We start from the raw sequence: 17,301 nt of genomic DNA on the forward strand, positions 1-17,301 counted from the left end.
TTTGTACATTTTCTTTGCAAGTTTTGCTGACATTTAACCTCCTCCTCATAACAGTGTTCAGTTTAACCACTACAGCTTTGAATAAAAAAAAAAGTCAATTTGAAAAACTGTGCATAAATTATTTGTAATTTATTGGTAGGGGGTGAATACTTCTGCAAACCACGAACGAACGATAGATCGATAGATAGATCGATAGATGTGGAATTTGACATTTCCCACGATTCTCTCTTGCTTCTTAGACTTTTATAAAACAACTTGTAATGGTAAATAAAATCATTGGTTTATAAAATGTAGCATTATGTTGCCAACAACTTACAAAACACTGTGACCATACTGAATGGAGACAAGAATAACTAAAAACCCAAACTGGGAATCGATTCATTTTTCTTTTTTAGTTTTATCAGAACAACAATACATTTAGCACTGAAGAGGAATGCTCTTTAATGATGCTACATGACAAGAATGTTTACATGGGAATCCCCAGGTATGTGTAATGATGCTACATGACAAGAATGTTTACATGGAATCCCCAGGTATGTATGATGCTACATGACAAGAATGTTTACATGGGAATCCCCAGGTATGTGTAATGATGCTACATGACAAGAATGTTTACATGGGAATCCCCAGGTATGTGTAATGATGCTACATGACAAGAATGTTTACATGGGAATCCCCAGGTATGTGTAATGATGCTACATGACAAGAATGTTTACATGGGAATCCCCAGGTATGTGTAATGATGCTACATGACAAGAATGTTTACATGGGAATCCCCAGGTATGTGTAATGATGCTACATGACAAGAATGTTTACATGGGAATCCCCAGGTATGTGTTGTTTGCCTTGTTTGTTTGGGTTTTTTAATTATAAATAGATACACCCTGCTAAAAATGATTTCAATTACTGAATTTCATCAGACATCATATAGCCTTTTAATAAGTGTTTCAAAACATCCATGATAGATTTGTTCTAAGTGAGATTCAAATTTAAAGCATGAAACCAATGGGGCAATTGGGTAACAGTAACAAACATAATAATTCAGTAAACCATGTATATTTCTACACTTTGGTCATCCATTAAATGCAATGTGTTTCTTCATTCAGCAACATTATTCATCATCTCCACAGAGGTGGAGAAGGGATTTCTTATAGTCACCAGATACATCACTCTGTAATGGAAGCATCAGAGAAGAAAGAAAAAAATATATAAACTGGCAGTGAATTTATAAGTAAATATACCCAAACTTAGGTTAAGGTGTTCAATTCCAAATGCAGGTTTAAAAGGGACTTGGGCACCTGTTAGACCAGCAGACTGCACCTGTAGTGTGGTCAGAGTATATGCACCCATTAAACTAGCAGCCTGCACCTTTAGTATGGTCAGAGTATATGCACCTGTTAGACTAGCATCCTGCACCTGTAGTATGGTCAGAGTATATATGCACTGTAGCGTGTCCCTGTGATTGCAGTCTTTTTAGGTCAGGTGATAAGATGGAACTACATCAACTCATTCCTTCAATTGCAGCACACTTCAATATTTTTGAATTCTGCAGACACACACAGATGTGCCTCTGTCCATGGATGGCTTCAGAGCAATTATTATTATTATTATTTTTATTTATTTTTTAGCCGACGACCTTATCTAGGGCGACTTACAATTGTTACAAGATATCACATTATTTTTTACATACAAATACCCATTTATACAGTTTTTTTTTTTTTTTTTTGCTGGAGCAATCTAGGTAAAGTACCTTGCTCAAGGGTACAGCAGCATTGTCCCCCACCTGGGATTGAACCCACGACCCTCCGGTCAAGAGTCCAGAGCCTTAACCACTACTCCACACTGCTGAATTATTCAGAGAAAATGCTGCTCTTGTTAAAAATGCAGGGCTGTATTCATAAAGAGTGTTTACCAGGAGTTAAATGGAGATGTGGCAAAGAGTTGTACTGTGTAAATTGGAGTTATGCATGTCTGGCTAAAAGGGCTTTCAACAAAACTTTAAAAAAACTGTATTAAAACGATTTAAAACACAACCTCTAAACGAGTATTCAAAACACAGATTTAAACACCCTTTAACCAGTATTCAAACACAGATTTAAACACCCTCTAACCAGTATTCAAACACAGATTTAAACACCCTTTAACTAGTATTCAAACACAGATTTAAACACCCTTTAACTAGTATTCAAACACAGATTTAAACACCCTTTAACCAGTATTCAAACACAGATTTAAACACCCTCTAACCAGTATTCAAACACAGATTTAAACACCCTCTAACCAGTATTCAAACACAGATTTAAACACCCTCTAACCAGTATTCAAACACAGATTTAAACACCCTCTAACCAGTATTCAAACACAGATTTAAACACCCTCTAACCAGTATTCAAACACAGATTTAAACACCCTCTAACCAGTATTCAAACACAGATTTAAACACCCTCTAACCAGTATTCAAACACAGATTTAAACACCCTCTAACCAGTATTCAAACACAGATTTAAACACCCTCTAACCAGTATTCACACAGATTTAAACACCCTCTAACCAGTATTCAAACACAGATTTAAACACCCTCTAACCAGTATTCAAACCACAGATTTAAACACCCTCTAACCAGTATTCAAACACAGATTTAAACACCCTCTAACCAGTATTCAAACACAGATTTAACCCTTTGCGGTCCATTGTCGGACTGGGTCCGACATTGCAATTATTCCTCACAGGTCCTTTGTCGGACTGGGTCCGACATCATTATAGCAACGCAATAAACGGGTGTTTAGTCGTTTTTTCTCCGGAAAAAGCCGAGAAAACCATTCAATTGCCGAGTGGTAGCGACAGGAGCCGAGACAAGTCGGGGAAAAAAAAAAAAAAAAAAAAAAAAGGCGTATTTCATGAATAGTCATACATGGTATCAGGTATCAGATAATGGGCATCCATAATAAACAAGCTGGCTAAGTGCGTCAGCGCACTGAGACTATCATGGACATTTGCAGAGCTTTTTTCAGATGTTATAGTAATAAAATAATGACTTGGATCGCATTATTGAGGAGTTTGGTGATAAAACGAGTGATCTGGAGATGATCGATCGGTATGTACGACTATTATTATTATTATTATTTATTTCTTACACAGCTGAACGCTATAGCAAACAAAAGGCTGGGGAGGGGCTGGAGATGCCTAGTGTGTGCTTTGTTGATATGCAGGGCCATTTAAACCCGTTTGACTGTGAAAAAAAATACTTTTAAACAGCGCGTATAAAATTAACTGCGCGTGTGAAAATTAATTAGACCTGGCGTGCCTGACGCGCGATTAATAAATGGACCGCAAAGGGTTAAACAACCTCTAACCAGTATTCAAAACACAGATTTAAACACCCTTTAACCAGTATTCAAACACAGATTTAAACACCCTTTAACTAGTATTCAAACACAGATTTAAACACCCTCTAACCAGTATTCAAACACAGATTTAAACACCCTCTAACCAGTATTCAAACACAGATTTAAACACCCTCTAACCAGTATTCAAACACAGATTTAAACACCCTCTAACCAGTATTCAAACACAGATTTAAACACCCTCTAACCAGTATTCAAACACAGATTTAAACACCCTCTAACCAGTATTCAAACACAGATTTAAACACCCTCTAACCAGTATTCAAACACAGATTTAAACACCCTCTAACCAGTATTCAAACACAGATTTAAACACCCTCTAACCAGTATTCAAAACACAGATTTAAACACACCCTTTAACCAGTATTCAAAACACAGATTTAAACACACCCTTTAACCAGTATTCAAAACACAGATTTAAACACACCCTTTAACCAGTATTCAAACACAGATTTAAACACACCCTTTAACCAGTATTCAAACACAGATTTAAACACCCTCTAACCAGTATTCAAACACAGATTTAAACACCCTCTAACCAGTATTCAAACACAGATTTAAACACCCTCTAACCAGTATTCAAACACAGATTTAAACACCCTCTAACCAGTATTCAAACACAGATTTAAACACCCTCTAACCAGTATTCAAACACAGATTTAACCCTTTGTGGTCCATTGTCGGACTGGGTCCGACATTGCAATTATTCCTCACAGGTCCTTTGTCGGACTGGGTCCGACATCATTATAGCAACGCAATAAACGGGTGTTTAGTCGTTTTTTCTCCGGAAAAAGCCGAGAAAACCATTCAATTGCCGAGTGGTAGCGACAGGAGCCGAGACAAGTCGGGGGGAAAAAAAAAAAAAAAAAAAAAAAAGGCGTATTTCATGAATAGTCATACATGGTATCAGGTATCAGATAATGGGCATCCATAATAAACAAGCTGGCTAAGTGCGTCAGCGCACTGAGACTATCATGGACATTTGCAGAGCTTTTTTCAGATGTTATAGTAATAAAATAATGACTTGGATCGCATTATTGAGGAGTTTGGTGATAAAACGAGTGATCTGGAGATGATCGATCGGTATGTACGACTATTATTATTATTATTATTTATTTCTTACACAGCTGAACGCTATAGCAAACAAAAGGCTGGGGAGGGGCTGGAGATGCCTAGTGTGTGCTTTGTTGATATGCAGGGCCATTTAAACCCGTTTGACTGTGAAAAAAAATACTTTTAAACAGCGCGTATAAAATTAACTGCGCGTGTGAAAATTAATTAGACCTGGCGTGCCTGACGCGCGATTAATAAATGGACCGCAAAGGGTTAAACACCCTTTAACCAGTATTCAAACACAGATTTAAACACCCTTTAACCAGTATTCAAAACACAGATTTAAACACCATTTAACCAGTATTCAAACACGGATTTAAACACCATTTAACTAGTATTCAAACACAGATTTAAACACCCTTTAACTAGTATTCAAACACAGATTTAAACAACCTCTAACCAGTATTCAAAACACAGATTTAAACACCCTTTAACCAGTATTCAAACACAGATTTAAACACCCTTTAACTAGTATTCAAACACAGATTTAAACACCCTCTAACCAGTATTCAAACACAGATTTAAACACCCTCTAACCAGTATTCAAACACAGATTTAAACACCCTCTAACCAGTATTCAAACACAGATTTAAACACCCTCTAACCAGTATTCAAAACACAGATTTAAACACACCCTTTAACCAGTATTCAAACACAGATTTAAACACCATTTAACCAGTATTCAAACACAGATTTAAACACCATTTAACCAGTATTCAAACACAGATTTAAACACCATTTAACCAGTATTCAAACACAGATTTAAACACCATTTAACCAGTATTCAAACACAGATTTAAACACACCCTTTAACCAGTATTCAAACACAGATTTAAACACCATTTAACCAGTATTCAAACACAGATTTAAACACCATTTAACTAGTATTCAAACACAGATTTAAACACCCTTGAACTAGTATTCAAACACGGATTTAAACACCCTTTAACCAGTATTCAAACACAGATTTAAACACCCTTTAACTGAACGTGTCTACGTGTGATGAAATAAGCATGGTTTAGCTTTTTTCTTGCAGATACAAGTGGATAGGCTTGCAGTCGAGTGTAATCAATTGAAACTGCACACTGATGGATGGTACAAATCATAACACCCATCTAGTTCAGTTTGACTGACACTGCTGAAATGCCAGAGTGAAATGTAAAAGCAATGTTGAATGGCAATGTAAAAGGCTGTGCTGTTCCAATCAGCACATTTGAGGTCATTAAGGCCTTTTTATTCTTTTAAACTTAACCATTTGTCAGTGGCAAAATACCCATAAAAAAATACACTGCTATGTACAGTACATAAATGGAAAACTTCACAACAAAAATATAAAATGTTGTATTGTATATGGAAACTCAACATGTACAAAATCTGGTAGGTAAACAAATAAATTGTAAACATCTGTGCTTCAATATGCATAAATAATTGCATACAAAACAAAAGAGAAAGGTATAAATACAGAATGATAATATGAGTCCTGTTACTAGTCAGGTAGATGGGGCACATTCACTTCAGATTGCTTGTTTCTTAGCCATCGATTCAGAAAGACAACAAAACTCACAAAAAGACTGAATAGACAGACAGTCAAATAACTTTTAATGAATACTGTACTGTAGCAGGTAATGCAGCTGTTATCCAATTCAGCAAGGTGATCCCAGGGATATTAAAAGGGGTTTGAGATCGGTGCGCTTGCACCTCATTGCCACCAACGAAGGGTTAATATACTTGAACAAGCCATGCCCTTATTTAACAAATTCTTTGTATTTTGGTTACCTGTTCCTAAAATTGGGAAAAAACTTGTGTAGAGATAAACCTGCTTTATGAATATGGAACTAAAAAATAACCACAGGCCTGAAGTGTTTACATGTGTCCAAGAGATAAAAATGCTTTATGAACACAGCCTGACAGCCATCAGGATACGATGTCCGTTTGGTTATTTGATCCAGGAGGAGGAATGCAAGATCCAGCTTAATTTTGGGGCGCTGCTGCTGCACATCAACTCGTATCTCTGCCACTAACAAGGGGCTCCGCTCAGAACCGGCTCAGTTTCTCTATTGTAGCCCCCCTCATGTTCCATTAAGAAATAAATTGTTTCCAGAATTAATAGTTGGCATTTTACCTTGATCATGGAGTAAAGAGAAGTTGCAAACAATCTTCGGAAATTATCACGGATATCCAGCATGTCTACTTCACTTCTGGAAACCATGATTCTGATCAAAGTATTGTCATCAGTGCCACCTCCCTAAAATACAAAAAGCACCCCAGGTTAACCCAACAAGACCCTGTAGAGTGGTACTGTTGTGTACACCGTGCAAACATGAAGTGTGAGCGACACAAACACTGCAGGGTCGGGCAAGCAGAGTCTGGTGCTGTACCAAACTGTAGAGATGATGCAAACATACAAGGGGAATCAAACTACTGCACTTAAAACTGTACAAGCTGTTGAATGCGTTAAATAAAATAAAAACACACATACCTTCATTGCATTGTAGAGACTTTCAGCAAAATAAGCAGGAACACTTCTGGCACATTTAACTAGAAGATTAAACAATGCATTTGTATATTAAAACATGAACAAAATTATAACAACCACTTGAATATAGCCAATTAGATACCTCAGATAAATAAAGTGTATTCACCATATCATACATACTGGAATGGCACTGTTTAACATAGAAAATTCTCAGTTAAAGATTCCACAAATATTTGTAAATGTGTAATCTGCTGTTTACACTAACTATTAATTCATTAGGAACCAACTAAAGCAATGAAAAAAACTGAACTCAAATGGAGAAGCAGAGTCATTAAAATAGTGCTCCCATTCAGAAAGGAATATAGACTGCACTAACTTAAGACTAGGGTCAAAGCATAAAGTAAACTGAAACGTGTCCAAGTTTAAACCCAACAACCCTCCTGACTTAAAAAACCCTTAGTTTCTGTTATATAGAACATATGCCATTGCCTTAAGCACAGTATTCATGCAAGCCACACTAATCTTACCAACAGCCAAAAACAGATCCTTTGTGCTCCCAGAAGTTTCTTTTTCAATGCTTTCTTCAATCTCATACCCAGATATTTTCATGTACTCATCAAAAACTGGAAAAGAAGGATTAAACACAGATATGAATAAACAAATTCATTCGGTCATTCTCTCACCAAAATGCTATATTTGTTACTAAAAGTATGTCTGCAAGCTAGAAAGGAGGGGGGAGTCGTTAGGTCAGACAGGGTGTCTTCAGCTCACCGCACACCAGTGACCCCTGTAGTCTGGCTGGGCGCCTGCGGGCTTTCCTGTAACTGCCTGGAGCTGCATTGTCCTCCAACGCTGTAGCTCCGAGGTGGTGAGTCTGCAGTGTGTAAAGAAGCGGTCGGCTGACGGCACACACTTTGGAGGACAGCGTGTTTGTCTTCGCCACTTTCGAGTCAGTGCAGGGGTGGTAGCAGTGAGCCGAACTTAAATAATAAAAGTGGATATTTTAAATTGGGAGAAAATAAAAAATAATTGGCGACTACTAAATTTAAGAAAAAATAAATAAAAGGAGGACTCTGCTTCTTCACAGCTGCAGTATGTTATCATAATGCAAATACCTGGGCATACTGCAATGGGTTAAAACAAATGAGGATCCGAATACTGCAGTCTGTAACCTTTCACAAATGAGGATCTGAATACTGCAGTCTGTAACCTTTCACGAATGAGGATCTGAATACTGCAGTCTGTAACCTTTCACGAATGAGGATCTGAATACTGCAGTCTGTAAGCTTTCACAAATGAGGATCTGAATACTGCAGTCTGTAAGCTTTCACGAATGAGGATCTGAATACTGCAGTCTGTAAGCTTTCACGAATGAGGATCTGAATACTGCAGTCTGTAAGCTTTCACAAATGAGGATCCGAATACTGCAGTCTGTAAGCTTTCACAAATGAGGATCCGAATACTGCAGTCTGTAAGCTTTCACAAATGAGGATCCGAATACTGCAGTCTGTAACCTTTCACAAATGAGGATCCGAATACTGCAGTCTGTAACCTTTCTGGTGGGTTTCCTTCTGTAAAAATAAAAACCACACACCCTCCTAAGAAAAATCAATCTAAGAAAAGAAAACCCAAGCTTCCACACAGACAGTCTGGATAACAGATCCTCACAGGCAAAACCTTGATCTTCACATTACTTCCATTCCCAGTCTCATTTTGCGGTTAAAAATATGTAATAGAAAACGATTCAGTACCATCAGCCAAGCAGCTTCCAGCTCTAGCAGGCTTGCCATAATGTGAGCTCGGCTCTCATCTATTGAACAGCAAATACTAAACAAAGACAATTGGTGAACTACCACACGGTAGAGCCTGCATGGACGGGCACTGTCGTTTAAAGAATGGCGTAACTCACCTCTTCTTAGGTGTTCAGCACTTCGGTTCCCCAGGATAGTGATGAATTTTTCTTCATCAGTGCCCCATTTTTGTTCCCCAGCAGCAAAGAGGTCCTGGTGCACAGATACATAGTAAGTTTGTTAGCAAATCTCGTAAACCACCATTTATGATGTCAGTCGTGGACGAGAGAGAGAGAGAGATGCAAACAACCTGCTGACTATAAAAAGAACAACCGATCAGAGAGAGCGAGAGCGAGTCATTTATTAAACAGAGTGAGGACTTCAAAAAGGTGGTGTGCAGTTGGAGTGGGCACTGGAATTCTGAATACATATTAAATTACTCCTTTAAACACCAAACTCCCATTTAATCCAATTTGTCTGGAACAGATACTACAATAGTCACAACTCTACAGGACTACATGTGTACCTGAAGAAGGAACCACATGGAGAAATCAAATCCAATGTGTTTGGGGATTGTAATAGTGAGCTTGGACACCACACGTGTTTGAACGGAAAGCTGCAACACAACCTCATAGTCTCTGGAAGGCAGATTAAGATTCTGAAGGGTGAAATCTCTGTGTAAGCAAAGGCAGTTTCAATGGTTAAGTATTCTCTATAAAAAAATTACAACAAACTCCCTGCTGCCCTAGACCTCTACTGCACTCTCCTCTCCTCCTTCTCCTCCTCTACTCTCTCCTCTGCTAAATGTACTTATTTCCAATCTGTAATCTAAGTCTCCACTAACAAGCCATGTAAACAATTCTCTACCTTTTCCTCCCTAAACCCTCCCCCCCTCCTCTATCTCCTCTGATGACTTTGCCTCTTTCTTTTCTAAAATCTCAGATATCCGCAAACTCTTTAACACCTCTCCCTCCCCCGCACCCCCTCCTGCTCCAACCCCTACACCCACTGCATCCCCTACTAACTCACCCTCCTTCTCCACCTTTTCTCCCCTCTCAGACTCTGACCTCTCCTCCCTGCTCCAGGGTCACAAACCCACCACGTGTTCCCTGGACCCCCTCCCCACTCACCTCTTTCAAGCTGCTGCTCCTGCTCTACTTCCCTTCATCTCCTCCCTTCTCAACACCTCTCTCCTCTCTGGTCTCTTTCCCTCTGCCTTCAAAACAAGCCTCTATCACTCCCCTCCTCAAAAAACCTACCCTCGACCCCACCTCCCTCCAGAGCTACCGTCCTGTCTCCCTCCTACCCTTCCTCTCCAAAACCCTCGAGCGGACTGTACACCGCCAGCTCTCTGCTTTCCTGTCCAACCACTCTCTGTTCGACCCTCTCCAATCTGGCTTCCGCTCTGCTCACTCCACTGAAACCGCCCTCCTGTCTGTCACCAACTCACTAAACTCTGCCCGAGCTGCCTCTCTCTCCTCTGTCCTAATTCTCCTCGACCTCTCTGCTGCCTTTGACACTGTCGATCACTCTATTCTACTATCCTCTCTCGCTGACCTGGGAATCTCTGGCACTGCTCTGGCCTGGTTCTCCTACCTCTCCAACCGCACTTACCAGGTAACCTGGCGTGGAACAAACTCCACACCTCGCCCTCTCTCAACAGGAGTCCCCCAAGGGTCAGTCTTGGGTCCTCTCCTGTTCTCTCTCTACACCCGCTCCCTGGGCACCCTCATCACATCCTATGGTTTCTCATACCATTTCTATGCTGATGATGCTCAGATTTTCCTCTCCTTCCCCACCTCTGACTCCACCATCCCCTCCCGTATCTCTACCTGTCTGTCTGCTACCTCCTCCTGGATGCACTCGCATCACCTAAAACTCAACCTCTCTAAATCTGACCTCCTTTTCTTTCCCTCCTCCTCCCCCTCCTCTGATCTCTCTATCTTTGTTCCTCAGTAATCTACCACACTCTCTCCCTCTTCCTCCGCTAAGAACCTCGGAGTCACCCTGGACCCCTGCCTCTCTTATTCCCAGCACATCTCCACTCTGGCACGCACTTGTCGAATCTTCCTGAGCAACATACGAAGAATCCGACCCTTCCTCACCAACTACGCCACCCAGCTCCTGGTCCAGACCCTGGTACTCTCCCGCCTAGACTACTGTAACTCCCTCCTGGCTGGCCTCCCTGCGTCCACCACCCGTCCGCTCCAGCTCATCCAGAACTCCGCTGCTCGCCTGGTGTTCTCTCTGCCTCGCTTCTCCCACGCAACTCCACTGCTCCGCTCACTCCACTGGCTCCCAATCACCGCTCGCATCCAGTTCAAGACTCTTGTATTAGCCTACAGATGCCTTGACCAGACTGCACCCAGCTACCTCCTGACCTTAATCTCTCCCTACACCCCCACTCGACCTCTCCGCTCCGCCTGCACTAGAAGACTGGCTCTACCTCCTCTACGCTCCCCTGCCTCCAGAGCCCGCTCCTTCTCCACCCTTGCCCCGCAGTGGTGGAATGAACTTCCTACAGATGTCAGGACTGCCCAGTCCCTGACCACCTTCCGGCGCCTCCTCAAGACTCACCTCTTCAGACAACACCTGTAGAACTCCTCTTTTTTTCCCCCTGGACACTATCACCCTTCCTTAAATGCGCTTTACTTGCTCTTATCTGCCCCCTATTTTACTGTATTTAATCCTGTACTTTAGAGTACTGTAATGTCAAGTGTTATTTAATCTGTAATATTTTGTATTTAATTATATCCTGATGTAACTCACTGACACTTATCTGCTCCGGTATTGAATCGTATTTTGTCATACTTGTACTTGCTAGAACCAAAGTCATTGTATTTATCTTGCTCTTAATTGTATTATTACTTGTACTGTGATTCTTGAAATGTATTTTTGTTTACGACTGTAAGTCTCCCTGGATAAGGGCGTCTGCTAAGAAATAAATAATAATAATAATAATAATAATAATAATAATAATAATAATAATAATAATAATAATAATAATTTACAATTTGAAATTCAAGACATATTGCCAAAGCATCTGATTTTACCATTTAACTACATGGTGACGAGAGCATTCAAATAAGAATTCCTCAATGATCCCCATTATGAGGGAGTCACGTTTCAGATTAGGATCCGAGCATATACTGACTGCGTAACATCAGATGATGAATCCTCTGTTCAGATCTGAATACACACATCCCCAAAGACAGAGTCTGCATCCAACTGGACTACAGACAGGAAAAATAATTCCCATCTAAACCCAGCAGGTGGCAGTCTTGTGCAGCTAACAAAAAGCTGCATGCATGGGTGTGGACACATGTCTTTCAATTATAGTACCAGTCTCTTCTGGAACTAGAAAAGCAGAACGCCCAAACAAATGGAGAAGAGAAACTTGGTGCCACTAAAAACAGTTGGATCCATTCCAAAAGCAGCGAGTAATATAGCTGAACAGGATTTTCAGGATATGATGGTAGTCTGTTTTTTAAAAACACAATACAGCTATATTAAATATTGAAAATAGTGATTTAGGAGCAGCGTTTCAAACTTTTTTGATTTGCGACCCAAATGAACACAGGAACAATGAACCCACGACCCAAAATGATTAACTATTCGGTATTTTAACTGAAATGCTTAACCAATCAAAATTTTGTTTATTTGTAACTACACTATAAGCATTCAGACTTTGACAGTTCTACAGGTAGCTAAAATGTTTGCTTTTATCAAATTCATTATTTAGTACAAAACAGTATTAAATTAACACATCAATTTAATATTGTGTTGCAACATACTGAATACCAGTTTTCATTTTCAATTCAACATCAAGCATTGTAAACATACCGACAACCTGTCAAAGATCAGGCCAGTCAGTCACTCCTGACTCTTGCTACACTACACATCGCCTACATGCAGCCTGTTCCTGTATTTTGTTTTTAATAGTCACATCTGAAAACACTGCTTCACACAGATAGGTGGTGGTGGTGAATGACAGTAAAATTGAAATTCCCTTACCAGCGAGTTCTGGGTATCTGCCTACAGCAAGGAGCCACAACTTCTTAAGAGGGAAATTGTTAAATGTACCTTTTATTGAGCACTCACATGACAGCTCAGTGAGCTGCGACTCCAGTTGGTGCAATGCTTACAAAGGTACCACGAAATGTTCCTGTCAGGACAACTGAGGAAGTCAGCACTTTGTTTGTTTTTTTTGTTTTTTTTAAAGTAAAAAAAACACTAATTCACTGCCGAACATGACCTCCTTTAGATGTGTAATGGCTGCAGTATAGGATACTTAAGGTTAGGGTTTCGGTGTTGGGAGAGAATTATTCATGGTTTTATTAACAATAATATGATAGTCAATCAGAGTGCAGTGTCTAGACAGGAGAATTCCGTGTTACCTTTGTAAGGACAGCCCCGTTGGTGTGGCAAAGAGAGTTGCTACATCCAAAAAGGATCAGCAACCCAGCCATACTCCTCACGTGGGTTTCTAGGAAAGTAGTCCTGAAACTTATTGTAAAGGGCTTTTTAAATGTTGGTAAATTGACTGTTTGGTAATGGAGACATCAAACTCCTTGTTCTTTTCAATAAATTCAGAGAGGTGGGAAAATTTCATAACAGCATTTTGTCATACGTTTCTGTCTGTTACAGCTTTACTTTGAATGTCTCAATTTTGCAGTGCTGCTCAAAAATATTAACACCTTTTCCCTGCATTGCTAAATGTAATTCATTTAGGTAGGTGAATAAATCTGCAAGGTATTCCAGCTAAACAAGCCAATTCTTATCATCAATAAAACAGAAGGGGATGCTTTAAGTAAGGAAGGCACGCACCTCTTCTCGAAGCGCAAATAGATGCTGCAGCATCTTCCCACGGTAAAGCCAGTGTATTTCAGTGTGCATTAATAGCTATTCATGAACGGCTCCTAATTCACAGCACAAAGCCTAAAAGCAACATGCATTTAAAGCACCGGTCTCAATGTAGTTCACAACCGTAACTGCTGAAGTTCAGACATTTTGTTACAGGCCAGAGCTTGTGTAGAAAGCAGTGGAATTACTTCACTTTCCTGCAGCACTGGCGCCCGGGATTTCAATGCACATGTCGATTGCACATGTCGATTGCTGTTCGTAATATTAGTTCAGCACCAATTGTGTGGAGTTTTTAGTTTTTTGCAATATGCATTGCAACCAGGTAATACACATTCATCGCCTTCTCTGAAACAGTGACCGCTTTAAGAACGTCTTGCTGTTTAGCTGATCGATCAGCTTTCTTCTGGAAAAACTTGTGTCGTTTCCCAACGCAATCTGGATGCGGTGTCTCAAGATGCCACTTCAATTTGGACAGCCTTCATGAGCCAATACTACACAACAAACGACACACCAAGTACACGGATCATCCTCGTTTCCAATGGAAGAAGTTAATAGAAGAATTTGTTTCTTTGAGCTGCAAGTAGGATTAGACATTTTTCGTTTTGCATCCACTTTAACAACTGACTTTTCAAAAATCACAAGTAACTGCAAATTATGCTTAATTTTCCGGTTCATATTTAAGCAAAAGATAAAAAAAATACATTGTTTACATAATTACTGCCAATGATTTGTATGCGAATAATATTTATTTTGAATATAAATCACAATAAGTAGTATAGTGAAACAAAATCTTAACAGTGTGCACTGAACGTCATATTTTGTAGACTGTTTGGCGACCCATATTTGGGTCACGACCCCCACTGTGGGAAATGGTGAATTAGTGAATGGCATCCAACAGGCTGCTTCTCTACAAATCACTCCACTGAACTCTACAGTTAAGTCTTAGAATTATATTGTACTGCGCTGTATGAACCACGATTCAATTATTTAAAACAGTTATTTAAAATATAGTTTCACCTACAAAAACTGAAAATTAAGATACAGCAAGTACACTTAAATAACTGCCCTTTCACATGTGACCACAAAAGGGAGCCGAGAACGAGCTTAAGAAATACGGTGCAGGATACAGTGCCCTCAAAAAGGGACTACTGTTGAGAAATATTATTATTATTATTATTATTTATTTCTTAGCAGACGCCCTTATCCAGGGCGACTTACAATCGTAAGCATGCGTTTGATCCCAGAATGCCCCTGGGCATTGGTCTTGAAGGTTCTTCGAATGACGGCTGGCACGAGTATCCTGTTCTACATAAATTTAGCGATTACTAGTTTACAGCCACAGCATTAGTCAGACAAGGACACAGGCTGAGAAGCACTTCCATTGCCATTCTGGGGAGCTTGAAGGTGTACGGGTAACTTTCATTTGCAGGAAACTGTTCGATGTCATTTTATCTTCATTGTGTGACCAGCTAGCGACACTGGCATCAACTTCATTAAAATGCTGGCATTTCTCAAGTTATTTTTTTAAAGCTATCGAGTTGGCAGACAGCATTGCATTGCACTCATTCCTGTATAATCTTACAGGGAAACAGAATAAAAGGATCCCCCCCAAAGCCTAGGAATGCTGTAAAGCAGCATCGTGTGTTTGACATTGCTTACCTGGGCATCCTGCTGAATGCAGCTTTCATCGACACCTTTCTGTCTGCTTGCCTACAAGAAAGCAATGGAGACACAGACGGTGAGCCAGTGCAGTTATGTAGAAGCTCATCTCTCAACTTCAGATAAAAACATGGGGCTTTTTTAGGTGTGAATGGCTGAAACAGCACAAAAAAAGTCTCACCTGCAGCAGGACCACCAACATTCTCTGAAAATGCCCACCAGTGTCCCCAGCAACAGCTTCTTCTAGGTCCGCATCGTACTCTGCAACACCAAAGTGCAACAACTCAGGGGATAAAGAAGTTGTTTTTGAGGATATTTAAGTTGACACTTATTAGCTGTATTTAACAGTATTACTGCATCTTTTTAATACATGCTGTGTGGTCTTAAAGCTATATTGTCAAAAAGATCCTAACCAGTGATAATAAGATGCAAGAACATTGTTTTCAAACCTTGGTTAGCAGATACATCTTTGAAGGAATTTAGCAACATGAGTGTTATTCAAGCTATTTTAGCTACTATTAAAATAACAGTAACGTGTATTGACGTGTCATTATATTCTGTTCATCCAAAGTCATTCTCACATCAGATCACAGTTTTATGGTTACAGATACAGAAGTTACATAATTCAACAGCATTCTTTGCACGACAAGCAAATCATGCACACCTGCAGGGCTGAATCAACACCTAGGCAAACTAGTCATGAGGGGGCCCAAAACGAAAGGGTTTTGCATACAAACTGGAAGAACTTCACTCACTGACATTTCAACCGAGTGGCCCTGACTATCAAAACGTGCCCTCCGACAGTGTGAAACTCGCGGTCTCCGTCCGATTCAACCCAACTCTTATCCCAAAGAAGTGGAATGGGTGCAATTTACGTAAAAATGTTGGAATAACTATTCAGTATTTAAATGAAACGCCTACATGTGAATGACACAAATGGCAATCTTTATGTCATTTCAGGATTTCTGTCAATGGACAGGTGGTATTGAAAGGTAGTAAAAATGTATTACGCTGGAAGGAATAGGACACAACAGCAGATAGGGGGGGCGTCTGTTCATGTTACTCTTGGGAGTAAATGAAGAATTGTTATCAAAGCTTGATTTAAGTACTGAAGATGTTTTACAACTTAATGTACCAATATTTTATCTATTTACTGGCTTGTTTTTATAACATGTTTTATCTATCATTTATTAATTTCCTGTTTTCCTCAACCGTTTTTTATTTATATATTTATTGTGTTATGTATTGATATTGTCATTATAATTATGGATGGTTATTTTGTAATTCTCACTATTTCTTGAGAATTCTTTCTGTTTTAACAGACGTGAAAAGAGCTTTGATACAGTGGTATGAAAAGCGTTATAGAAATAAAAATGAATTGAAAACAGGTTACAGAACTCAAATTAAAAGGGAACATATGCATGATAAATGATGGGGCTGTGATGTTAAGGTCTCATATTTTGTTACAACATGATGCAATTTATGGACATTTTTGTCTTTACAGTACCAGAAGTTGCCTGCCATTTCTTTTAAAAAACACACTTCCTTCACATTCAATGGTAACAAAGAGGGTGAGGTGCTGTGCGTTAGTACGCACCTGCATGTGTCTGGTTTTGTGTACAACTGCACAGTTTATAGTAAAAACAAGTGCACAGCAAATGATGTCCTGACTGGCGCTTACAAAACCAGATTCCAAATCATCAAGATGCCCCACGGCCACAAGTTTCATGTTGTCTTAAACTCAAATGCATCTCCTACCTTGTTTGTAAGCCGCGATCACTTCTTTAATCTGGCTGGAAGTCCTGGAGGCCAAGATTTCTATCAAAACCTTTTCATCGGTTCCAGCCCCCTGTGGATCGAAAGATGATGAGAACACATCGCACTTGCTCTCATTTTTAAACTTTCTGTAATTACACTATGTACTGTAGACTTTGTTGGCATTTCTGGCAAATCTATTTGTATCACATACAATTTTCCCCTACTGGTGTGCTTCATT

General features: G+C 39.7%; 1 protein-coding gene across 3 annotated transcripts in view; it reads right to left on the reverse strand.

The window, feature by feature from the left end:
* Positions 1-17,301, reverse strand: part of LOC117409248 (annexin A5) — a 31,453-nt gene that overhangs the window by 4,339 nt on the left and 9,813 nt on the right. For 2 of the 3 annotated variants that reach the window (XM_034014964.3, XM_034014965.3), the window contains exons 6-12: positions 17,064-17,154; positions 15,487-15,566; positions 15,306-15,356; positions 8,903-8,996; positions 7,521-7,616; positions 6,997-7,055; positions 6,640-6,762 (exon numbers count right to left, since the gene is read on the reverse strand). In XM_034014964.3, coding sequence (XP_033870855.2) covers positions 6,640-6,762; positions 6,997-7,055; positions 7,521-7,616; positions 8,903-8,996; positions 15,306-15,356; positions 15,487-15,566; positions 17,064-17,154 — 594 coding nt within the window. Of the gene's footprint in view, positions 1-907; positions 1,172-6,639; positions 6,763-6,996; positions 7,056-7,520; positions 7,617-8,902; positions 8,997-15,305; positions 15,357-15,486; positions 15,567-17,063; positions 17,155-17,301 lie in introns of those variants that run through there. The other variant, XM_034014966.3, reaches the window with a different exon arrangement.

This window comes from Acipenser ruthenus, chromosome 2 (genome assembly GCF_902713425.1).
Source record: "Acipenser ruthenus chromosome 2, fAciRut3.2 maternal haplotype, whole genome shotgun sequence".
In the NCBI taxonomy this organism is placed as follows: Eukaryota; Metazoa; Chordata; class Actinopteri; order Acipenseriformes; family Acipenseridae; genus Acipenser; species Acipenser ruthenus.